Genomic DNA, 25,865 nt, shown 5'->3' with positions numbered 1-25,865 from the left:
GATTCACTCAACGCTAGTATACAGGACGAGAAAGTGAATGCCTGGAGTGAAAATAAACTACTAGTACTGAAAGAAACTTACTGTATAGATAAATATTGTATATAAAAATAAATGTAATAAAGTATTAGGAATATAAAGTGTGAGTGTGTTTATAAATACTGTAATAAATGACAGCTCCGCCTCAGAATACCATCGGGGAACCAGCACAGGAGGAAAGCTCGTATGTGCTCGTAATTTTTTTTGGAATATGGATTCCAAACTACTTGAAATTCATAGAATAGTGTTTGTAGTTATAATATCAGGCAGTGGTAACCATATTACGGGGTATCGGGAAGTGTAAAGTGGAGAACATTACCCAACTTCAGAAGTCTCCACAAGTCCTATGGTACTCGATGAAGGCTCAACAAACATCCCAGGAGAAAGCTGAAGGTATGTGCCATATTCATATGTAAATATAATATTCTAGGACTAATAACTGATTTTTGGCAAATATTTTTAGAAAGTCTATCGCAGCGCGAATATCCTAGCAGGACACGCAAGTCGAGCCAAAACAACCCTGCGGTTTAGGGGTTAAACACATTATGTTTGCTATTCTTGTAGTAGGTAGGGGCACTCACCATCCACTCACTCAATGTAGTGCTGCTCTTGAGTGTCCGCCCTTTCCTCTCCTCCATCCTTCTTTCCTTCCATCTTGTTCCATCTTCCTTTCTTCATTCTTTCCTCCTCCTCCTGCCTACGGGTGACTTTAAACTCCCTCTTCCATCTTTCTTTCCTCTTCCTTCTGCCTATGGGTGACTCTACACTGAGTGACAAGCCAAATGGTTTCCTGTACACCAGGAAACCATTTACTATGCTGGGTGGTAACCATATAACCAAATTTTGGCACCTGGTGGATTAGTGGGTAATTATGGAGCTCCAATCGGATTGAGCCGGTGAATATTTATATCCAAGGGGTGGTTGGGGTTTATTGCTCACGTAATGCCACTCAGAGATGAGCGAGGCTGGTCACTCTCATCTTAAATGTCAGGACCAACTTGCCTAGCCCCGGGCTCCTACGCTCCTCAAGGGGCAACATAGGATTGGATGATGGATGGATAGATGGATGCTTGCTATTCATGACTGCTGAGCAGTACTTTGCTAAGAATATGACCAAAATCAACTGAAGGAGTGTACTGAGATGGTATGGTCATGTGGAGAAAATAGATAACAACAGAGTGGTAAAAAAGGTATATCTGAGTGAATCTGATGGAGGGAGAAGGCGATGTAGGATAAGGAGAAGGTGGAGGGATATGAAGAGTGTGTGTGAGGAAGGGAGGTATGGAAGTCAGAGAGGCTAGGGGACTGACAAGAGATCAAGCTGGCTGGATGAATGTTGTGAGAAAATGTTTATGATCTGGGGAATTGGCACCCCTTTTAACGTGACAGCATTCAGACTGACTCTATTGGATACATTTATGTGATGCTACAGAATGTGGTGAAAGTATTTTGGCATATCAGATTGAGCCGGGATTCCGGGGGCTTGAATGATGAGTGAATGGAAGCATGGCCCATTAGACTGGGCAAACTTGGGCTGTCTGGACGTTGCTACTCCTCACCCTGCCCTAGGGTGGGAACTGAGGTCTGGATGATGATGATGACAAATGATGGTGTGGTAAGCTTGTCTTATTTACATGCATACAATGATACTGTAATATATACACTACCCAACCGCTGGTCGCTTAGAGCTGTCTTGGTTATCAGATCAACTGTAATGGAATCGCAGTGCTTGTGTTCAAGTAACCCTTATTTTACATAATAATGGCCCCAAAGTGCAATTGTAGTGGTACCGGCAATTCGGATATGCCACAGAAGCCATAAAGCGCTTCCTTTAAGTGTATGCAGTACGTAGGGTTCGGTGCTATCCGTGGGTTTCAGGTATCCACAGGGGGTCTTGGAACATATCCTCTGCAGATAAGAGGGGACTACTGGAATGAAAAAGGTGGAGGGGAGGGCAGCGAGGAAAGGTAACATATACGTGGATATACAGTAATCTGTAGTTACCTTGCCACACACGAGACAATCCCTGTTGACTGTCAGGATGCTACGAAGAACATGGTACACACAACCAGTGGTTTTCTGAGAGTCATCACTGGCATCTTTTGAGGTATCCTGTGAAATTAGTGGAAGAACATGGTAAAGATGTACTGATATGTATTATCATAATTTTCTTTAAGTTACCAGATTACTGTATATACCTGTCATCTGGCATAGATGTTTACTTATTACAGCATGAGATGTTGAGGACTTCTATAAAACAGTACATACCAATCAGTTTTAGTCATATACAGTATCAATGCAACCCTCAAGATGATATGCACCAAAAAAAAACTTATCAATAGCACAAAAATTGCTACAATTTTCAGCATTAAATTCTTCTAATAATCTAGTTGAAAATATTGGTACACACCACAATGTATGGTAAACACTCACACAGATTTTAACAATAATATAAACCAACATTATCTCTGGTTGGGAAAAGAGGCCAGGATGATGACAGCTAATGAATATAAACCAAGAATGTGAACTTACAGAAGTGTCAAGGTGGCCCTCTGCAGATGTCTTGTTGCTATCAATGGTTTCCTTTGATGTCAAACTTTCAGAGTTAACTATCTTAATACCCTTTTCAGTAGCAGAAGAATTCTGTGCAACAGAGGAACCATCTGCCTTCCCTTCTTTGGAATCAGATTTTTCATTCTCATCTGACTTTGAACTCTCTTTATTAGGATCCTCAGGACTTATGGGTTCAATAAGAGTTGTTACTGAGGAGATCTGAATGCTTGGGAAAGAATCACGATCTTCATCAAGGGTAAGTCCAGTGATGCAGTCCTCTCCACCAACAACATTTGATATTCGTAGCTGCAGACCATCCATTTCATCTGATCCAATAATGACTCCATGTTCTACTATTTCCCCAATGGCTGGAATGTCTTGGCTTGAGGCAGAGTCAACAAGTGACGCCAGCGACCTCAGCTTAATTCGTCCATTTCCATCAGCATTTGATTCATCACTTCCACCACTCCCTTCCACATTTTTCTTATTTTTATCTCCTGCCTCCTCCTCATTTGATAAATCAACTACCTCTGCAGGTTTCTTATATACTGGCACTTCAACGATTTCCTCGTCAACCTCCTCAGACTTATGACCTTTCCCCCCATCTTTTTCTGTTTCCATAGTTTCAGCACAATCATTAACCATTTCAATCCCATTTATGGAATTATTTACTGTGCTTTCACATTTATCACCATCTTTCACTTCAGACCCAACATTCTCTGAGGGACCATCTGTAGCTAACTTTTCACACAACAGAGTAGCTGCGCCTTCAAGTGATGTTTCATCAGATTTTATTCCATTACTTCCCTCATTAACTTTGTCTTCCACTGCTTCTGTATCAACATTACCTCCATCCTTGTTCCCTAATGCATCCCATTCCATTTTCTCTAATTTATTATCATCCTTAAAGGATTCCTGATTACAACTCTCTTCATTTTCATCTAACACCACAACTGTGAGGGGTGATTCCTCTCGTAATGAGGAACTATCCCTTCCTTCTATATTTTCATTTACATTCTCACTCTCATTTGTTCCATCTTTTTCTCTACTATCACCAGTTGTTGCTTTATTATCTTTAGTACCATCTACTTCTATCTCTCTACTTTCTTGGTTATCACTTGCTGTTGTCTTTTTGTTTTCATTTATAACTGCTGTCCCTTTCTCTTCACAGTCACCTTCTGCTGTCCCTATTTTTTCTTCACAGCCACTTTCTGCTGACCTTTTTCTTTCTTCACTGTCACCTTCTGTCCCATAATTTTCTCTTTTACTTCCACTGGCCTCTCTTTCATTCCCATCAGTTTGGTTACTGGTAATGGTATTTTCTTCACTAACTTGCTTTTCATCCTCAGACTTCCCAAAGGGGTCCTGTGACTGTGACTCTTCACTTGGAGGTGCATTACTGTTATCAGAACTCATAGCTGCCATATCAATGTGTTCAGAAGGTTCCACTTCCACATCCTCTGTCTGGTTGCCATCCATGGCATGAAGTATTCAGTTTACACTGGAAGTAAAAGAAGTAGTGTATTATACATTATATTGGGTGCATAACTGGCCAGGCAAGCCCAACATTGTCAGTCAAGAAAGCCAAAATAAAAAATTTCAAGCATCAAAATAAGAACAAAATCAATTCAACGCATACCAGTACTAAATATACAGCAGCTACGGTAAACAAACTGAGTACATAGTGGTATGGGTATCAGTTCTGAAGTCAGACAACAGGTGCGTCAAAATACTGAATCGGCAGTCAATTAATGAACTGGCACTTTTAATGGGAAAATATTATAATTTTTATTACCAAAGAGGTTCAAACACACCTAATTATCTGAAATCCAGTCAAAATTTAGTGCCCAATTTAAAAAAAAAAAAAAAAAAAAAAAAAAAAACAGGATTCAGAGCAAAAACTTGTTATAGTGAAGGATTTTGCTTTTAACCTGACAGCTTTCCACAGTAGAGTACTTTGTATAGAGTGCATAAGTAAATACATTTATTTGAACTGTAAATCAATATTTACGCAAAATAAAGTCTGTCAAGGTATGTTGGCAATCTAGAGGGGAAATGCCTGCAAACATTAGCATGCTTTTGCTCAGAATCCTGATATTTTATTAATAGTTAATATAAGCACAATTTTTTTTACTGTATTTAGATGATGGATGGATGGACTTCTGATAATTATCGTTGTGTATGAACCTACCGTATATGGTGAAAAAATATATACTCTCCTATCAGAAGTGATGATTTGGTATTTTGTCACACTGCAATACTGTACAACCAGCACATATCAAATATATGACAAACCTCTTCAAATACTCTGTCAAATACTTTCCACTGGCTACACTTTTCTTGTTGCCACACCCTACTGAGAATGTCAAAATAACCATCTCTAATGCATCTCACATCTTCTGCAACAATGTCAGAGTGACCCATTCCCTCCCAGGAAACTGATATGTGCTTGCACCATGAGGCAAGCATTTATGGAAAATTCAGGATAAATACAGTATTTTGTGGTACGAGATGCCCTTTTTTGTCTCAAAATTACCTTGAAATATCCCAGTGCATCCAGGAGGACAGACCAGATGGGTTAGCTTGGCTCCATTTAGAAGAAACTCTTATACAGATGATCATCTTACTGCTTGGCAATCACAAGTATTTTTTAGAGTATCATTATAGAGACTGCTGATTTATTATGAAAAATTACATTTGCTTGTGTATATACTCAGCAAATTTTACAAACATAAACTTCAAGAACAAAAAATACTTGCGGCTTGTTTATACTACTGGCCAGGCAACGGCCTAGGGATTTAGCAGTACTGCAGTTTAGCAATTTAGCAGTTTAGTGTCTAGAATACACCTTACTCTAGCAAGCTAACATGATCACTGGTGAACCACTTGCTAACCTTCTTAACCCCTCCGTGGCCGCCAGCGTCAAATGACGTTTAGCTGATAAATGGCTGCAGGCGTCATTTGAGTGTGGCCAATAAAAAAAACGGCAAAAATTTTTTGGAAGTGAATGAAAGTTCTGAACGTCTTCAGACTGACCTACACTACACTCCCATACACCCCATCAAGAAGTTCAGAGCCTGCTGCTGTGATGAGTGGATTTTTTATTTTTATTTTTTGCTCATGGCCATGCCTAAACAAGCACAACTATACCCATTATCTCCACCCAGATAGAAAATATCATCTTTGTCCTCTCTTGCAAAACACACGCAACCACACTGTTTATGATTATGAATAAATACAGGCACAAACAAATACATCATAATAAAAGAAAAATACATTTTTGTCTTGGTATCTTTACCTATTTGCTCAGGTTTGTATCATTCAACGAAGCGCAACTCATAGAGAACTGTGAAAACTTTCGGAAAGTGAACGAACATCTGGGACATGAGACTGACCTTCACTTCACACTCTCCCACATCATCTGTCAGTTCACCACCTGCTACCGTGATGAGTGGATGTGTGATTTTTTCACTCGTGGCCATGCCTTAACACACATGGTTACACCCATTATCTCGACCCAGACAGAAAATATCATCTTTCTCCTCCCTTGCAAAACACACACAACCACCCTGTTTACAATTATAAACAAACACAGGCATAACAAAAAAGACATGAATATCAAAGAAAAATTAATTTTTGTTTGGTATTTTTACCTATTTGCTCAGGTTTGTTGCACTGTTTTGAATCAATTTACATATTCTTTACTTTTTACAAGCATAACAAGAAAGTTTTCCGTGTTCACATGATGCTTTCGTGAGTGGAAAAGCCTCCTTTCCTTTCCTGCTAATCAGCTCGTGCGAGGTGTGAATGGCAGATCATCTCGCATTTCAAACCTTACTGTCCAGCCTGTGCACTCAAGGGATGATGTTTATCTCATTTAGGTCTGAAAACAGACACTCTTGCCTCCCATTTCCAACAAACTCCACCACCCAGACTGCAAAATAAGTCAATACTACCATAAACACAATAAACACTGAAAAATGCAAAATAAATTCATAACAGTAAGACCTCACTATAATGGACCAATTGGGGCCCAAACCATTCCGAAAAATGCGAAATTCCGATAAAAGCAATGTCACGGTTTTTTTTTTAAATATCACTGGGTTTTTTTAAAATAAATGCTTAAATATTATTTAATTGATATTAATATTCAATAATATTAAAGAGCAGGGACAATGATTGTCTTGCTACATCAAGCAATGATTACTTTACGCTGCTTCTTTGCACGATTCTCCAAGAACGAGAATTTATAAACTTTCTCAACAGTACACAGCAGAGACTACTTACTCACTAATGCTGAATTAGTACTGTTAGCCTCTGGAGAAAGTTACTTCACCCCTGACAATAAATAACTAATACTAATAATAATATCAGGTCCTTGCTGATGCTTAACTCCCAGGTGGCACAACGGATTTTAAGTTAATACAACAAGACTGGTCTAAGTACCAGTTATGAATAGCAAAACGTTTATGCAAGCTAGGAGCTATGTGGAAAATAAGCTTAATTTGGAGAAATGAAACAAGATTTTACTTTACATTAAGCTCAAGAAAAAGAACTGTTAAATTTATTGATTACAAAAAAATAAATTTAACGTTACAATTCAAAATCAAATTAATGAGATCGCACTCACTCACTCACGCAAAAGCTAAATCCTTACGCTTAGGAAAATACCTTAATTAAACTCTTAAAACTAGGATTATACAAAAAGGAAATACCGGTCGATGAATGCTGTGTATCACCCGGGGGGTGGGAGTACTGGGCAACTGTACTAGTGGAGCTTGGGTGCTAGCTGACCTCTCACACTTCTTGAGCACAGGACCTCTCTCTGTCACAACAAACACTCGACTCAATTCAAATGATGTACGGGCAGGACGCACAAGCCACCGGAAGAAGGCGTGGCTAACGGTTGAGGCAAGCAGGGGCGAACAATAAAGAAACAATAGTATCGCTCAGTAGAGCACTTAGTGACGTGCATTAAATCGGTCACTTTTGAAACAGTGACGAATGTTTTGAAAAGTATACCGCGAAATGGAGAGAAACGGTTAACTGAGCGATACACAGTGAGTTTTCCACTAATAGTTCGTGGTTTCTCACAAAAGGGAAATGTCGCGAATTTGATTCGTGACATTACGCCCCTACAAAATTAAATTTTTTCCTTATGGGAAAAAATTTGTGGATATATATATATATAGGTACACATCCTAAGTCATTCACACAAGATTCACACTGTGGTGTGTGTGCTATCCTGCTACAGGAGAAAGTCACAATCGCCAGTGAGCGAAAAAACCTCGTATTTACGTTAATAGAAGCAAGCTTGAGGGAAAAACTTCGTGACGACGGTGAAAATCCTGTACTCAGGTCAAACTGAGCGAAAATTCGCTACATTTACACTGACAACTAATTGTTGTGTAGCGTGGTGTATGTAATACACGGTGTAGGTGTGACAGTTGTAGTGTAACTGTACCTACGTGTAAAATGACACAGTAAATAATATGGCGATGACGAAGGCAGAGGAGAAGAGGCGGCAGACGATCAGCTGGCCCGCACAGCAAAACTGCTACGCCCATTGCTGTACCTGCAAAATTAATTGAGGTGGAGCATCGAAAGTGTCAATAAGACAAAATTTTATTATGTTACAATTACTCTCTCTGCCTAGCAGTCAGTGCTACGACGTACAATTGAGGTCGCCATTAATTATAGCACACGATCATGGTCGGCAAATTGAGAATCCTTGTGCAAACTCGGGTCTTCCATAGCCTCGAACTGCACACGGGTCCTCAACTTTTATTCCTAAATTTCCGACAGAGGATGCCTATCCTGGTGAAATATTATTCGCCCATCACCAACTAAAATAGAAAATGGGAGGAAGTGCCTTAACCTACAGTACTTATATTAATATCGGGGAGCTGAGAATCCTTGTGCAAACTCGGGTCTTCCATAGCCTCAAGTCACCTTTGCGGAGTTCTCTCTCTTGAACTTCCCCCTTAACCTACAGTACTTATATTAGTATCGGGGAGCTGAGAATCCTTGTGCAAACTCGGGTCTTCCATAGCCTCAAGTCGCCTCTGCGGAGTTCTCTCTCGAACTTCCCCCTTAACTTACGGTACATAATATGTATGTACAGGCCCTGGACATACTGTGTCCTGTGGGGCCAATGGGCGAGACATCAGGTCTGCACCCACTTCACCACTACCCTGTCTCTCAACTGACTCGGAGATTACAGGTGTGGTTATGAACGGCACGGGAAGGACATGTCCCTGATTAGTGGTGATACTTTGGCACACACTGCAAGAATGGACAAAACTATCTATGTCCCGTCCCATCCCTGGCCAGAAAAAGTCAGCTCGGATATGGCCCTGGGTCTTCCTTTTGCCCATGTGACCTCCTGAGGCTGAACAATGACCCCGTTGTAACACTGCTAGGCGGTACTTGGCGGGAACGACAAACTGCAGTCGAACCTCGCCCTCGGGTGTTCGTGACTCACGGTAGAGCCGTCCTTGTTTACGAAGGAACTTGGCTCGACCTCCCCATGAATACTTAATCACTCGACCCTTTTGTTTGTTCCGCACGGCAGCAAGTGTCGGGTCAGAATGTTGTTCTTGTACAACAAGTTGACTACACATCAGATCTTGCAGCGATTCAATGATCACTGGGGTGACACAGTCTGGAGCCTCAGTCATGGCTCGTGTTACCGCAGCAGCCGAAGTCTGAGTAGCGCCATCACCGGAGCAACTATCCTTGACTCCTTGAATATTGCCTTCTATAAGGTCAAATAGAGGCTCTGGCATGACAACTGCGAGTGTCGTACCAGTATAAAATGGAGATGCCACCTGGATACATGCCTCAGGGAACAATCTCACTGATCCATCAATAAGGTTTGCATGGATCTGTCGACCTGTATACTGCTCAGGCCGAACTAGACTCTGCTTGACAGAGCAACCTGAGGAACCATTGTCTCTCAGGACCTTCACAGGAATGTCTCCCACAAACCCTGGCTGAACAAGGAAGGTACTGTCACCTGTGGGAGGGCCTGTGGAGGAAGCAGCTAGCCACTCATGAGGCTGCTGAATTGATGCGGCAAACATTGTGCCTTGAGGGTTATATTGGGAAGATGGAACATTGGCCATCTGTGGAGGGGGGTTCACCGTCACTGTGGGACTAGTGAACTGTGGGGGAGCACCCATACTGGCAGGGACGTGACCACCGTGCTGCTATTGAGGAATGAAAGCTGCGTTCGCTTCCTGCCTCTTTTGAGCTGGTGGTGAAAAAGTTTGTCCCGACGGTCGGTTGCGTGGCTGATACTGCTGCTGGTTAGGGTACTTGTTGTACCTCTTCCACTCAGGCTGCTGTGTATTTTGCCCCTGGTCCTTCTGCAGTTTGCTTGGACCTTGGCCATTACTCTGAGAACGACCTTGGTGCTGGGATTCAGTCTGAGACGGCTTCCCAGACTTGGCAGTATCTTTTCTGCTCCAGGTGTTTTGCTTACGAGTTTGATACCCGTATGCAGTGAAATACGCGTCAGCCTTTTCTGCCATTTGGCTGGCATCTTTCACCTGGCAGATCTTAAGCTGTGCTATGAGCTCAGCAGGCCACGACCTCTCTAGCTGTGTACGCAGCATAAGGTCAATTATCCCCTCACGCGTGGAAGGAGTTTCATCTTTCTCCATCCACTCATTTAAGTAAGCAGTGAGACGATCAAGGAACTGAACAGCTGTCTCCTTGTCTTGGAGACGAGCTCGCATGAACTGAACTTTGGCGTCGTCTACTGTGAGACCATACGCCTTAATGAGTGCAGCTTTCATCATCTCATATGTGAGATTGTCTCCACGAATTCTGTGGAGAATATCGAGGGCAGGGCCCTCAAATAGGCTAAGAAACTGAAGCCGCTTAGCTGCCTCATCCAGTTGATACATGTCTGCCATGCCCTCAAAACGAGCTATGTACGGCTCGATTCGCTCGCTTTCCTTGTATGAAGGAAGCTTGATGCGTGGGGTCGCCAGGACATGTGCAGGGGAAACGCTCGTAGAGCTTGGACCAACTGCACCAGATGTGTCTGAAGCCGAGGAATCTCGCTTGAGCTTCAGCACTTCAAGTTCATGTTTTTCACGTGTTCTCGCTCGGCACGTTCGTGTTCTCGTTCTCTGTCTCGTTGTTCACGCTCGTATTCGCGCTGTTCACGCTCATATTCGCGCTGTTCTCACTCGTATTCGCGCTGTTCTCACTCGCATTCGCGCTGAATCTTACGCTCTTCACGGGCATCATTCTCACGCTGCTGCTCCTGATTATGCCGTGAGAGTAAATACTCTTTAATTTCGGTTGGGTCTGTAAGACCCATATCTTTGGCTTCCTGTAAAAATATGGTGGTAGCCATGGCGCTAATTTACTAAGCAAACCGAAATTGAGTACTGACTGCTTCGCAAACGAATGCTAATAACACAAATAAAGAATACAGACACAAGCTAGTGGTGACCAGTCTTATCTAGTTAACTGGCAAAGATTAAAGCAAAAATGCAAATAACTGAGAACTCAATAATTAACACAATAAGTACAGCCACTACCCAGGAGCGAATAAAATCGTCTGGCGTTACCAAGAATAAACTAGAGTTAAGTACTCTATTGATTAATAAAGCAAAAATTCACTTGCTAAATTAACGGTAAACACCAGTAAACTTGTGCCTATAAACTTTAATTATAAATACCTAAATATGAACGAGTGAGTACTAACTCGTGAATAGCTTTAGAACTAGGAGTTAATATCCTGGAATGAGATCGCCAATTGTCACGGGGTTTTTATAGTATCACGGTGTTTTTAAAATAAATGTTTAAATATTATTTAATTGATATTAATATTCAATAATATTAAAGAGCAGGGACAATGATTGTCTTGCTACATCAAGCAATGATTACTTTACGCTGCTTCTTCGCACGATTCTCTAAGAACGAGAATTTATAAACTTTCTCTACAGTACACAGCAGAGACTACTTACTCACAAATGCTGAATTAGTACTGTTAGCCTCTGGGGAAAGTTACTTCACCCCTGACAATAAATAACTAATACTAATAATAATATCAGGTCCTTGCTGATGCTTAACTCCCAGGTGGCACAACGGAATTTAAGTTAATACAACAAGACTGGTCTAAGTACCAGTTATGAATAGCAAAACGTTTATGCAAGCTAGGAGCTATGTGGAAAATAAGCTTAATTTGGAGAAATGAAACAAGATTTTACTTTACATTAAGCTCAAGAAAAAGAACTGTTAAATTTATTGATTACAAAAAAATAAATTTAACGTTACAATTCAAAATCAAATTAATGAGATCGCACTCACTCACTCACGCAAAAGCTAAATCCTTACGCCTAGGAAAATACCTTAATTAAACTCTTAAAACTAGGATTATACAAAAAGGAAATACCGGTCGATGAATGCTGTGTATCACCCGGGGGGTGGGAGTACTGGGCAACTGTACTAGTAGAGCTTGGGTGCTAGCTGACCTCTCTCACTTCTTGAGCACAGGACCTCTCTCCGTCACAACAAACACTCGACTCAATTCAAATGATGTATGGGCAGGACGCACAAGCCACCGGAAGAAGGCGTGGCTAACGGTTGAGGCAAGCAGGGGCGAACAATAAAGAAACAATAGTATCGCTCAGTAGAGCACTTAGTGACGTGCATTAAATCGGTCACTTTTGAAACAGTGACGAATGTTTTGAAAAGTATACCCCGAAATGGAGAGAAACGGTTAACTGAGCGATACACAGTGAGTTTTCCACTAATAGTTCGTGGTTTCTCACAAAAGGGAAATGTCGCGAATTTGATTCGTGACAAGCAACATCCGGACTTCCCCCTGCTAATCCGGACTTTTTCCGACATATCAGACATTAGTCCGGATTGCATGAATGGTTTTTAAACTGTTTTGCCTATGGTGGTACCATTCTTAACTGGCGGTTTGGGTGGGGCACCAACCTCTGTACAGTGTTGCCACATTTTCCATACCCGCGATGCCTCTCTCTCTCTCTCTCTCTCTTCTCTCTCTCTCCTGGGGGGGGGGATGTGCATCACCCTTGGGAATTTTGTTTCTTTTATGAGTGACAAACTTGTGCTTTCATTTCTTTATTTTGTTTTTATTATATCTAATTATATTTAAAAATATTATTGTTTTACATATGGCGCCAGATGACCTCACTATTGTGGCGCTATGATTTGTTTTCATTCAATCACTCTATCCCTCCTTCGTTCCCTCCCTTCCTCCATCTCTCACTCAGCTGCACTCAACACTGCCCCTGGTCTGCCTTCCCCCTCCTCCTCTCTCTCTCTTTCTCGTCTGTGGTATTTTAGGATACATTTTGGTTATTTTCTTTTACGTTATAATGTACATATTGTAAATTTGACTTTATTTCCACACCACCTAGGAGGTAAAAGTCTTGGCGCGTCTTTTTTTAAGTGTCCCCAAACAGGCCTAGGATAGATGAAGCTCTGGCCAGGTGGGACTGGGTGTGTGTGAGTGTTGCCTCTCACGAGGGTTTAATGTATTATTTTTTTTTTTACTAAGAAATTGAAATATTTTTACTTATATTCCTGCACATTATCTTATAATCATAATTGTGACATTATTACCAACCCTAGAAATACGGTAACAGCCAATAAAAGTGACTACTTTTTTTTAAGCAACACTGTAAAATATTTATGCCACGTTTCTGTATTGCCGTATAAATATTTTACGCATAATAAGTTTACTGTTCTTTCATACATTATAATAAACACGTTACCATTATATTCTTATGTGTTTATCTTATTGTGATGCCTATTACATATACCAGAGCCGTTCACATAGCGGGTATGGAACACGTGGCAACACTGTACAGAGGTTCGTGCCCCACCTAATCCGGCACTTAAGATTGGTACCACCATACCATTGCGGTACTGTACTATCATAACCTGACTACATTAATCAAATGATATATTATATATAATAATACTGTACTGTACACTGATGAACATGTCTTTTATTTACCTTATTGTGGTGAACATAGCTGAAGTGGTCAGGCAGTCCAGACTGCTTCTGGCTTTATCAGACTTTTTCCAATATATAGGAATGTAGTCCAGTAGCTCCTTCAGTCCGATAAAAGAGAATTCCGGTCTACTGAAGTCCATTATATCGAGGTTTTATTGAATAATTTTTTACATTCAAACCTCGCATATTATATACTGAAAAACTTCAAAATACACATATATAGTTATTTCACACCTTTTCAGCACCACTGACAATGTTTTTTGTAAAAAAAAAAAAAAGTGCGATGTTCCATTACTACAGCACCTACGTGTGACTAGTATCAGCTGCCTAAATTTACGCAACTACCGCGTTCAACTGCACGCCGCAGGATGGGTCTAGGAAGCTGAACTTGCACTGCCAGGTGCATTGGAACTTCCTTTTCAATATGGCATGGAAAAAAAATCAATTTTCAAAACTTTAGAAAATGGCTCCGGTGTCAGTCAGGGGCGTATGTAAAATTCCGGACCTAAGGTCACAGAGGAGTTAAAGACAATTATAATCACTTTGCTGGTCATCCACTCAGTAACTAGCTAGGCAATCATATTGGAGAGATGTTTGCTTGTGTGACTGTTCGGTCATCATAACAGACTTCTGTCGCATATGGAAATTCAGTCACCCTTGTCATGCTGGCCTCTCTTTCAGTGTACAGTAATCACTCTAATATCCGGACGCCCAATAACCGAACATCCCCACTAACCGAACCTTATCGTCCTGGGATCAAACATTCCCAAAATGGTCCGAAAATCCAAAAAAATTGAAAAAAAAAATCGATTTTTTGCCGTCCGTAATTTGAACTTGCCGCGCGCGCCGCGTGAGAGCATTGTTTTGGTTCGTCATTCCTCCGACGTCCGATAGAGCGCCGCTGCATCCTCCCCACTTCCCGCCTGTCTCTCACCGCGACAAGACCTGCGCTGTTCGCCATGACTTCTGTGTGTTAGTGACTAAGTTCAGTGCAAGACTTCAGGAAGAGTGTAGTGCAAGTGCTTCAGGAAATCGTTCTTACTGTCAGAGTCCGAGAGGAGGCGGTTATTCATCGAGGTGGCCAGGGACTTGCTGTAAGTAGCCAGAATGTTTCATGTTGTACTATTTTCCATACTATATTTACCAGAATGTTTCATATTGTATTTTTTCCCATACTATACTTACCAGAAAGTGTCATACTGTACTTCTTTCCATACTAAACTTACCTCATGCATGTGCAGTAGGAATGTGTTTTTCAGAGTTCAGTTAGGTTCGGTTAGGTTAGGTTCGGTTAGAGTCCATAAGTACCAGAATGTTTATTAATGTATGAACATACTTCTAAACCCACATTTTATGTTTCTATTGCATTTATTTCAGTCATTTATGTGCCTTATTGGTGTGATTTGGGTGTTAAATAGGTGCTATGCATGTCCGGAGGGAGTTGTATAGGTGTTTCTCTGTGTTAGGGTCCGTAAGTACAAGTCCATAAGCTGGGGCCCAATATCCGGACGAAACCAATATCCGAACCTACCGATGGCTCTATTGATCCGGATATTGGAGGGGTTACTGTATTTTGTTTCCTCGAGATAAGGGTGTCACAGAAGGAAACAGTCGTATTACTGGTCGCAAAAAAAATGGAAAAATAGTTGTACTGTTAAACAACTCTGCCTGAAATTACAGCTACACTGTATTTCTCAGCCATGATAAAAGTACTTCAGCAATGTCTAAGCTACTCCAGGATCAGCCAATTACAGTACTATGTTATGAAAATTGGATAAAATTTATCAAGAAGCATAATTAAAACAACTCTTGTAATCAGCAGTGCCTGACAGACATTCATAACAGCATCTGCCATTTCTGTTGTATTCACAGCAGATGAAGTGACCTGAGTGATCAATCCTAATCACTCTCTGCCTCACTACTGGCCTAGCAAAGTTATCATGATCAGCAAAGGCAACTGTAACCCAATGTGAGCATTTAACTAGTTGTGATATACAGGAAATAACCTATATTCATGGGGTCCTGTCTCCATGTCTTAACCAGTCACACTTTGCTTTAAATTCATTTAAGTATTTGGACTGGATAATCTCTTTGTCCAGGATATTCCACAGGTCAATGCACTGGTATGGACAACTGCATTTCTTGATATCCTTCAAGCAACTTGTCCTTTTCAATTTCTTTCCATGTCCTCTTGTTGCTCCCCCATCCCATACATACAGATCTTTTGTCTGCTCCCATCATGGCCCTAAACAGTGCAATCATGTCACCCCTCTCTCTTCTTTCCTCTACGGTAGGCAGACCCAGCTTTTCTAATCTTTCCTTGTATGACAAATCTGCCAGGCTAGAGACCACCTTGGTAGTACTTGTTGTTCCCTAGGCACTCTGGCATAGTAGTTGTTCCCTAGGCAGAATGGCCGGACAGCCCCGAGTCCCTAAGGAAGACCACGGCCAAGACCGGGCTTTCTCACAGAGTTCTCAAGGAGTGTATGCTGTGTTGTTGATGCAGGCGATTGTGTGCAGTGCAGTCTTCCATAATGTTCTTAAAAGTATGGGGTGCTGTGATGCATCCTGGACAGGCATCATCAACAGAGTCATCTAATCTCTTCTGATAACTCAAGAGGGCTGAATGATACACACATCTCAGCCTGGCCAGGTGGACCCTGTCCTTACAATGGAAGCAGGATTCAGAAGGGTGGATATCAGGAAGCCGTGTGTGCAGCTGTGTGTTGTCTCTGACTGAATGGAGCGGCGAGTGATATATAATACCGTATAAAATAATAATTTGGTTTTACGCCAGGCATCCCCGAAGGGCTAAGGCGTTGCCCCTGGGTAGAGGACTTTGGACTGGAGCGTGTAGCATTTTATGACCGGGTGCCCTTCCTGATGTCTACCAATGACCCTTGGGTGGATTCGATCCTCCGACCCTTCGGTCAGAGCGGCTTGAGGAGGACGAGGGGGGAGAGATGACAGTACAATATTTGCGTATGATATCATGTGCTGGGTGTTGTTCTGATGTTCCTTGGTGTGTGTGGATGTGCTGCCATGTAGTGTAGTGGATGGTGTGGGTTTGTGGAGGCTGAAGCACGAATTTGTGTGCCTCTTATGTCTAGATGATTCTTGACTTTGAGGACTTTGGTTTCTTTGGTGTAGGTGGTCTGTAGGTGTAGTAGCTGTGCAGCCCGTGGTCATCTTTAGGGCCTTGTTCTGTATGATCAGTAGAGTGTTCCAGTGTGGTTAGAAGCCCAAGAAGGGCTTGCATGATTCATCACTGAACATATATATTGTTTGTATAGTGTAGTGGTGGTTTCTTTGTTGTGTCCAAATGTTGTTTGGGCAAGTGACCTTAGGGCGATGAGTCTTGGTGTTAATTTATTTTTAACGTTTGTGATGTGTTGTTTAAATAACACTGATGTATGTTACACAAAGGATTTTGGGTGTGTCATGGTGTGTGGTAGGGGAGTGTTTTTTATGGTGAGGTGTGGAATGTGACTATGTTCTGCTGTTCAGTTTGTGTGAAGGGTCACTGTAGATTTGCTTGGGTTAATGTGAGTCTGTTTGTGGTGAACCATTCGTGTAGTGTGTTGTGGTAAGGTTGGAGGATGTGTGCAGCTGTGTTTGCGTTTTGGTGTGTACATGTGAGTGTTATGTCATCTGCATAGGAAGCTATGTGTATTTGCGGTGTGTGGGTATGTCACGCATATATAAGTTAAAGTGTAGGGGAAAAAAACAGATCCTTGGGGGGACGAAGTTTGTAAAGTTTCTGATGTTTGATGAGTGGTCGGCAAATGTTACATGTTCACATCTGCCTGCTAGATAGTTTCCCAGCCATCTTTTTGTGTAATTGTGCATGTTTGTGTTGAATATTTTATTTGTGAGGTGGTTGCAGGAGATGGCATCAAAAGCTTTGCTAATGTCTAGTGTGACCAGTAGCATTCTCTGTGGTGGCCTAGTTGCACTGAAGCCATCAAAAAGTCTTTGTGTGAGGTTTATAAGAAGAGTGTGTCTGGAGTGTCGTGGCCTAAAACCATGTTGCATTCTCTCGATCTTGTTTATATCTTTCTTTTTATGTGGGGACCAAACCACTGCCGCATATTCTAACCGAGGGCGGATCATAGCCACTATCAATTTTTTCATTATCTCCTCATCCACGTAGCTAATGAAATGCTACTCTTAATGTTTGTCAAGAGCTTATATGTCTCTCGGACAATCTTGTTGATGTGTTTTTCAAGTGACAAATTATCCTGGACCAACACTCCCAGGACCTTTGCTTCTCTTGCATTTGTGGCTGGGTCCTTTCCCATCAAATAATTCAGTGATGGCCTCTTTGTACTTTTACCCACTTCCAATATTTTTCATTATTTTTGCAATGAATTTCATTTCCCATATCCAGCTCCAATCGTAAGTCCGGTCCAGTTCTTTTTGCAGCATTTTACAATCCTCTTCAACTTCTACTCTCCTCATGATCTTTACATCGTCTGCAAACAGACTTGCGTAACTTTTCATTCCATTCCCCATACTGTTTACACAAATCAGGGACATTATGGTCACCCACACCGAGCCCTGCGAGACTTCACTTGTTACTTCCCTCTGCCCTGACATCCTGTCCTTTATTACTGTCCTCATCTGTCAGTCAGTTATCCACTCCAAGAGGTTCCCCGTCAGTCCTCCTATGTGCTCCAATTCCCACATTAGTTGTTTGTGGGATACCGTACCTTGTCAATGGAATTCTCCAGAGCTGAGTACACGCAATGCACCCAACTACCTGTATCTCTCTCCTGTAGCAAGTCAATCGCCCTTGAGTAGATGATCAACAAATCGCCCTTGAGTAGATGATCAACAAATCGCCCTTGAGTAGATGATCAACAAATCAGAGACACACAACCTTCCATTTCTGAATCCAAACTGACTTTCTGCCAAAATGTCCATCTCCTCCTGATATTTTATCCATCAGTCTTTCAAGATTCTCTTGCACAATTTTGCAACCATGATGGTCAGGGTCGCTGGTCTACAATTCAGGGGTTCTTCCTTATTCCCTCCTTTGTAAATTGGTACCACATTGGCCCTCTCCCATTTTTAATGCACTTTCCCTTCTTCCAGAGAACACACAATTAAACCGTGAACCTTATCCATCTGTTGTTCTCTGCATTCCTTTAGTATCCAATTAGAGATCCTGTCAGGCCCTGGGGCATTCCTACATCTTGAGCTTCCAGTATTTTACGGTATACACATGCTGCACTTCCACTTTTATATCTTTTAACACTACATTTCTTGTCACTCCCTCCCTGTCCACAAAATCACTTTTCTTAGCAAAACAACAACTAAAAACTTTTGTTCATTAACTTCGCTTGCATTCATGCATCTTTGTAGACCTTTCTTTCTACTTTCAGCTTATTGATTCCTTCCTTCTGTTTCAATTTGCCACTGACAAATCTAAAACAATTTAGGTTCCCCCTGACATTTGTCAAGTATACCTCTTTCAAAGTTTCTTTCTTCCTCTCTATGGATTCTTGTATCATATATTCACTTTTAGTTCTTTTATATTCTATCTTTGTTCTACTGTTTCCTTTCTTTCTCCATTTGTTCCATGCCACATCCCTTTCTTTTTTTACTGTTCCATGCCACATCCCTTTTTCTTTTTACTAACATACACCTCCGGTTGAACCAATCCTTTTTCCAGCTCCCTCTCCCACTTACTCTTGGCACATATTTTTCTACACCCAAGTTGTAAAGGCCTAGAATGATAACCCACTTCTGTGTCCCTCTTGTTTCTCTGATTTCTCTCCAATCCATTTTTTCAAAAAATTCCTCAATCCTGTAACTTCCCAAAGATGTATCTTCCATGCCTGTATAGCTCGTCTCTTGGTGTCACATTCCCTTCTATCACTTGAAACTCAATCACAACATGATCACTTTTTCTACAGGACACACACATTTCAGAGATTCAATTACGTCAAGTTCTTTGGTCAGCAATAAATCTAGTCTTGATGATGTGTCATCGCCTCTAAATCTTGTCTCTTCTTTGACTCACTGGGACATTACATTATTCACTGCTATATTTAAGCAATGTTGGGTCTGGTTAGTACTTGGATGGGTGACCACCTGGGAACACCAGATGCTGCTGGCATCCCTACGTGTCAAGTGGGGTTGGTGGAGGATTAGTGCCCTTCCCTGTAAAACAATTAACTCTGAGCCGTTGGTCACCCCGTTTGGGATACATGGCGTCTGGCAATGAATGAATGAATATTTAACAGTATACTGCCCCACAAATCTTCATTACCTCCTGAGTTCCACTCCTCCCAGTTCACCTCTTTACAATTAAAGTCACCCACCAAGATTATACAGTGGCTTTTCTCAATCACTTTCTGTAGGTGTCTAACCATGTCTGATATCTCCCAGTATTCAGCCTCCTTCCGTGTCCTTGTCTTAGGGGTGACATATGCTAAGCAATGTCTCTCTTGCCTTTCCCCCTGGTTTCTAGTTTCGTATTTACAACCTCTGCCATTCTTCCCGTTCCACATTATCCACATCTAAGCTGTTCTTTACTGCTATTAATCACTACTTCAACCATCTTTCTTTTCTGCCTCCTTTCCACAGTTTATATTTGCCATCTCGCATTTGGATATCAATATCCTCTCTTAACTTGGTCTCTACAAAAGCACACAGTATCTGGTTCATTTACCCTCATGAAATCGTTATTTCTAGCCATGCTGAGATAAAGCCATCTACATTAGCATTTTCCACTTTCAATCTTTTTACAATGATCTTATTCCATCCTTCTTTCCTTTCTCCATCAATACCACTTCCACATTTACTGATCAACAAATCTCCAACAAAACTGTCTTCTCTTCCACCGTCCTCTCGTCATCTTTTACCTTGGCTTCCTCGACTAGCTCCTTCATTTTAGCCCTTTCTCCCTCATTTGCATTTCTCCTAATCCAAACATTCTTTATCTCTCCTTGTCAGCTAATTTCCATGCCCTGTCAATGATCTCATTTACTGTAACCTGTGGCCAATACTTAACTTTCAGTGGCCACACCCCTCCCTCCTAGTATTTTCCCAGCCTAAACACCTCTTCAATCTCTTCTTGAGCTTTGTTGTCACCATCCATAACTAATGATACAATCTCTTTAGCCCCTCTCAGTATTTCTCATTCCCTTTCTAATCTTACTGACAGACTTTTCTTTCAGTCCTGAGATTATCACATTTTTTCTTATCTACTACATCCCTGACTAGAGATTCTCTACTTTTCAGTACTTTAACCACTTCCTTCTGCATCTTTTCCTGGTATTCCTTTCTTAGCTATTCTGAAATCTCCTTTTGATTTATTTTTCCTTCCTCCTGAATTCTCTATCACCCTTGTGTTCTTCCTTCATTTCCTTGATGTGTTCTTCAAGTATCCTTGTTTTTTATTCAAACTCATCAAGTTCAATTTTCATCCTGTCCATTTCCTCATCCAGCTGCTTAGTTTCCCTCATAAACTGTTTTATTTCATTTTTTTTTTTTTTTTATGTGTCCGACACCGGGCATAGGCTTCAAAGCCTGCTCTCAAGACCCAGTAGTCCTCCTACATACCATACACCTCTCTACATGTCACCACTTTGTCACTAACACCCACCGTCCATATTGAGGCCGTAGCACGGGCAGAACAGGGTAGTACTCCCGAGGGGAATGGGAATGCTGGTGATAGGGACAGCTGGAGCTCCTGTTTCACTAGCTATCTAACCATCCCCCTTTGCTGACCTTTTCAGTGTGACAGTAACATGGAGAGTAGACCAGCATACTCTCCCAAACATTTCCTCTAACTATCTATGCACTACACCACATGCACTTTACATTTCACACAAAGTATCCACTACGTTACAGGGGTTGGCGCCAGCAAGGGCATGCGGCCAGAAAATTTTGCCCCCGCTACCTAGTGGCGGACTTCTGGGGGGAGGCGTGGCGGGGGTTCCGCCGGCATAGATCATGGGTCCAGGGCGAGATGGGGCTCAGGCCTGTGCTAGAGGGTACAGGGCATTGCAGTTCCCAGGCTGCCGCTTCCGCCCAATAGAGAGGGGCCTGAAGCTGGGAGTAGCGCCCCCGGAGGCTGCCCCATCAGTGGGTGTATAATGGCGGGATAGTTGCAGTGCCAAGACGCGCTTGGAGGGTGTCCCTGCAGCTGTCCTGGCAGGGAGCCCCGAGGCCACTACCACAGCCACTGGTAAGCTGGTGGGCTAGGGGTCCCAGATCCATTGCCTGGACCTGGGATTGTGCAGTGAGTGGGACCTGTGCTGTGTCTGTCCCCATTTATTAATACTGAAGATGACAAAACAAAAAAGGTTTCAAAGCAAGCCTGAGGACAGTAAATCACCCATGGGGATGAGGGTGGGTTCATGGAATGTGGGAAGTTTGAGGGGAAGAGCAGGGGAAGTCGTTGAAGCATTCAGTAGGAGGTGGGCGGATGTGGCGTGTTTGCAGGAAGTCCGGTACAGGGGTGGATCAGCCAGAAAGATTGTTGGGAAGGACTGTTGCTATAAGTTGTTTTGGCAGGGGGGGACAGACGGATATGGAGGTGTTGGTGTGATGGCTGCGGAGAAATGGGTGGAACATGTTATGAATGTTTTGAGAGTAAGCAATAGGATATTGGTAGTGAAAATTCTGTTGGGAAGAAAGATAGCTGTGATTATATCGGCATAAGCTCCACAGGCAGGATTGGATGAATCAGAGAAAGATAGATTTTGGGATGATTTAATACGTGTAGTGGGTGGTATGCGGGATGATGAGATAGTGGTTTTGGGAGGGGACTTAAATGGTCATGTAGGTGAAGCAGCACAAGGTTATGAAGGAGTGCATGGGGATGTGCGTATGGTCTAAGGAATGCAGAAGGGGAAAGGATACTCGAGTTTGGGGAGGCAACGGACATGATTGTGTGCAACACATATTTTAGGAAAAGAGACAGTCGGTTAATTACGTATGAGTCTGGGGGAAATAGCAGTCAGATAGATTATTTTCTGGTTAGGAGGGCCAATAGGAGGTTAGTGAGGGATGTTAAAGTTGTAGGAAGTGAGGACTGTGTGCAGCAGCACAAACTATTGATTTGTGATATGGTGCTTAAAGAACAAGTGATGAAAACGAGGACTTATGTACCTAGGAGGAAAATATGGAAGCTGAAAAACCAAGTAGTAAGGGATGCCTTCTATAGCGAGTTGAGGAGACTGGTGGCTCAACAGGGAGCTGTAGACAGAGGCGTTAATGAGCAGTACAGAGCCCTCAAGAACAATTTCTTGAGAGTTACTAATGTAACATTCGGCTGGACAAGAGGACCACCAAGACATAAAGTAACTTGGTGGTGGGATGAGGGTGTAGAAGCTGCAATTAAGGAGAAAAGAAGGCTTTTCCGGGAGTGGAAGAAGGGTGGTAGCAAAGAGAAATATTTGGCTGCCAAGCGTAGGGCTAGGAGAGAGGTATACAGGGCAAAGTCTGAGTCACAGAGACAATTACTTGATAACCTAAATCATGGGGAAAGGAAAAATATATTTAGGGTGCCAGGTCAGGTGAAGAGGGATAATCGGGATATCATAGGTGAGCAGTGTGTGAAGAATGATGAAGGAAGGGTAGTGGTGAACAGTGAGGATATTAAAGATGCATGGAGAGAGCATTATAACCGGTTGCTGAATGAGGAGTTTGACTGGGATAGGGAAGGTTTGGAGCCAGCAGATCCAGTGTCTGGCCCTTGGCCTTTGATTGATACTGCTACTGTGAGTGAGGCAATAGGCAGGATGAGGGTGGGGAAGGCAGCAGGTGTGTCTGGGTTGACTGCTGAAATGTTGAAGGCCTCAGGCGATATAGGGGTGAGTTTAGTCACTGACCTGATAAATAGGATTATTTATTAGTGTGTTGTCCCAGATGATTGGCTGAAGAGTGTAACTGTAAATGTGTATAAAGGAAAGGGTGATGCCCTGGAAAGAGGAAATTATAGAGGTATAAAGCTTTTAGATCAGATAATGAAGGTAATGGAGAGAGTTTTAGAAGGTATGATTAGAGAAAGAGTGAATATTGATGAGATGCAGTTTGGGTTTATGCCAGGTAGGGGGACCACTGATGCCAAATTCATTGTTCGACAGCTTCAGGAAAAATATATTGGTAGGAGAAGGGATCTTTATTTTGTTTTTGCTGATTGGAAAAGGCCTTTGACAGAGTCCCTAGAGAGGTGGTGAAGTGGGCAATGAGAAAGCTTGGCTTGGAGGAGTGGCTGGTTAGGGTGGTTATGGCCATGTATGTGGGTGCTCACACCCAGGTGAGAGTGAATGGAGATTTGAGTGATGAGTTTTCCGTGAATGTTGGTGTGCATCAGGGGTCAGTCTTGAGTCCCATGTTGTTTATCATGGTACTTGAAGCCCTTTCACGTGACTTTAGAAACGGACTCCCGTGGGAGTTGTTGTATGCTGATGATTTGGTGTTGATTGCAGAGAATGAAAGGGAGGCGGAGGAAAGGTTTAGGAAGTGGAGAGATGGTATGGGGCAAAAGGGTTTAAGGGTAAATGCAGATAAAACAAAAGTGATGATATCTAGGGTTGGTGGTGGTACTGTCAAAGACGAGGGAGAGTGGCCATGTGCAGTTTGCCACAAGGGTGTGGGAAGTAATTCCATCTTGTGCGGTGTGTGTGATAAATGGGTGCATAAGAGATGTAGTGGTATCAGAGGTAGACTGCGAGATAATGCTGATTTTATGTGTACGGCGTGCCGGGGTGAGCAGGTGGAGATCGTCAGACGTGAAAGGATTGAACTTGCTGGTGAATCTCTTAAGTGTGTGGAAGAGTTTTGTTATTTGGGAGACATGTTGTGTGCTGGAGGTGGGGCTGGAGCTAGCTCTGTGGCTAGGGTGAGAAGTGGTTGGAAGAAGTTCAAGGAGCTCTTGCCTCTCCTGACATTGAGAGGGCTCTCCCTACGTGCTAAGGGGTCTTTGTTTGCGGCATGTGTTAGGAGTGTAATGCTGTATGGCAGTGAGACCTGGGCAGTGAAGGAGGAAGACATTCGCCGGCTCAGACGTACAGAAATGACAATGATTAGGTGGATGTGCAGTGCGTCCCTGCGTCCAAGGCCTGGAGGGGCTGGGTTTACAATGGAAGAGTTGAGAGGTAGGATGGGACTGGAGTGTATTGGTGTTGTGATGAGGAGAGGTAGATTGAGGTGGTTTGGACATGTGGAGAGGATGGGGGATGATAATTAGGTGAGGAAGGTGAGAAGTGTTAATATTGGGGGTGGGGTTATGAGGGGTAGACCGAGAAAGACATGGGACGAGGTCATTAAGTGTGACCTTAGGGTTAAGGGACTGAACAGGGAGGCTGCAATGGATCCTGCAGCGTGGAGAGCCGCCATTAGGTGACCAAGGCCGACACATGCAAGCTTGTTGGAGCCTTTAAAAACGAAACGAAACAAAAACGTTAGGGCTGTCTCATACAGGACTGGTGTATTGGTATTAGTGGGGGTTCTTTTACGACATGTCGGCGGGTCATCTGGTAGATCAGGAAAGTCTGCTTTTATGAATTTCAAATCCTTAAACTGTTCCCTGCCCCAGCCAGGATTCGAACCTGGGTCCATCAGGACTGCAGGCAGCCTCTCTACTAATTCAGCCATGTAGCTAATCCATTGTCAACTTTTAATTGTTTTACCTCCCTCTCTTTCTCTTTTTTTTTTTAATGCAAGAAAGAAGAAACCATAGGCCAGGAACCAGCAAACCATTCATTCCAAGAGAAAGACAAAAACAATACAAAAGGAGCCAGATCCGATCATTTCAAGATGCCTGGACACACAGCATTTGAAAGACTGGACATCATAGGTAGGAAATACAGACAGAGGGAGACAGTTCCAGAGCTGACCTGTTGCATAAATGAAGGACTGGGAATAACGGTTAACTCTTGCATTAGAGAGCTGAACTGAAAAAGGATGAGAGTTTGCTGCTAGACGAGTGCTATGCACCCGTCGTAGAGGTGGAGAGATGCAAGCAAACAGTTCAGAAGTGCAGTGAACATTGAAGAAGCCATAGAAGAGAGATAAAAAGGCAACAGTGTGGCAAAGAGACAGAGGTTGAAGGAAGCCAGTAAGAGGAGGAGAGTTAATGAGATGAAATGTCTTTGACTCCACCCTACTGAGAAGAGCTGTATAATATGTGGGGAGCCTCCCCACACATGAGAGTAGTACTCTACACAGGGGCGAATAAAACCCGTGCATAAAGTCAACAACTGTGCAGAGGTAAAGAAGGTACGGAGTTGGCATAGCACAC

At 42.5% G+C, this 25,865-nt stretch overlaps 1 protein-coding gene across 3 annotated transcripts in view; it reads right to left on the bottom strand.

Moving 5' to 3' along the window:
* LOC145413726 (uncharacterized) overlaps window positions 1-25,865 on the bottom strand; it is a 206,220-nt gene that overhangs the window by 168,373 nt on the left and 11,982 nt on the right. For all 3 annotated transcript variants that reach the window (XM_080283382.1, XM_080283381.1, XM_080283383.1), the window contains exons 2-3: window positions 2,569-4,090; window positions 2,041-2,148 (exon numbers count right to left, since the gene is read on the bottom strand). In XM_080283382.1, coding sequence (XP_080139508.1) covers window positions 2,041-2,148; window positions 2,569-4,068 — 1,608 coding nt within the window. In that variant the 5' untranslated portion in view covers window positions 4,069-4,090. The remainder of the gene's footprint in view (window positions 1-2,040; window positions 2,149-2,568; window positions 4,091-25,865) is intronic.

This window comes from Coenobita brevimanus, chromosome 97 (genome assembly GCF_032717465.1).
Source record: "Coenobita brevimanus isolate Jiangsu-jjx chromosome 97, ASM3271746v2, whole genome shotgun sequence".
NCBI lineage: Eukaryota > Metazoa > Arthropoda > Malacostraca > Decapoda > Coenobitidae > Coenobita > Coenobita brevimanus.
The sequence above is the reverse complement of the archived record's forward strand: the minus strand, read 5'-3'. Positions and strand labels throughout refer to the sequence as shown.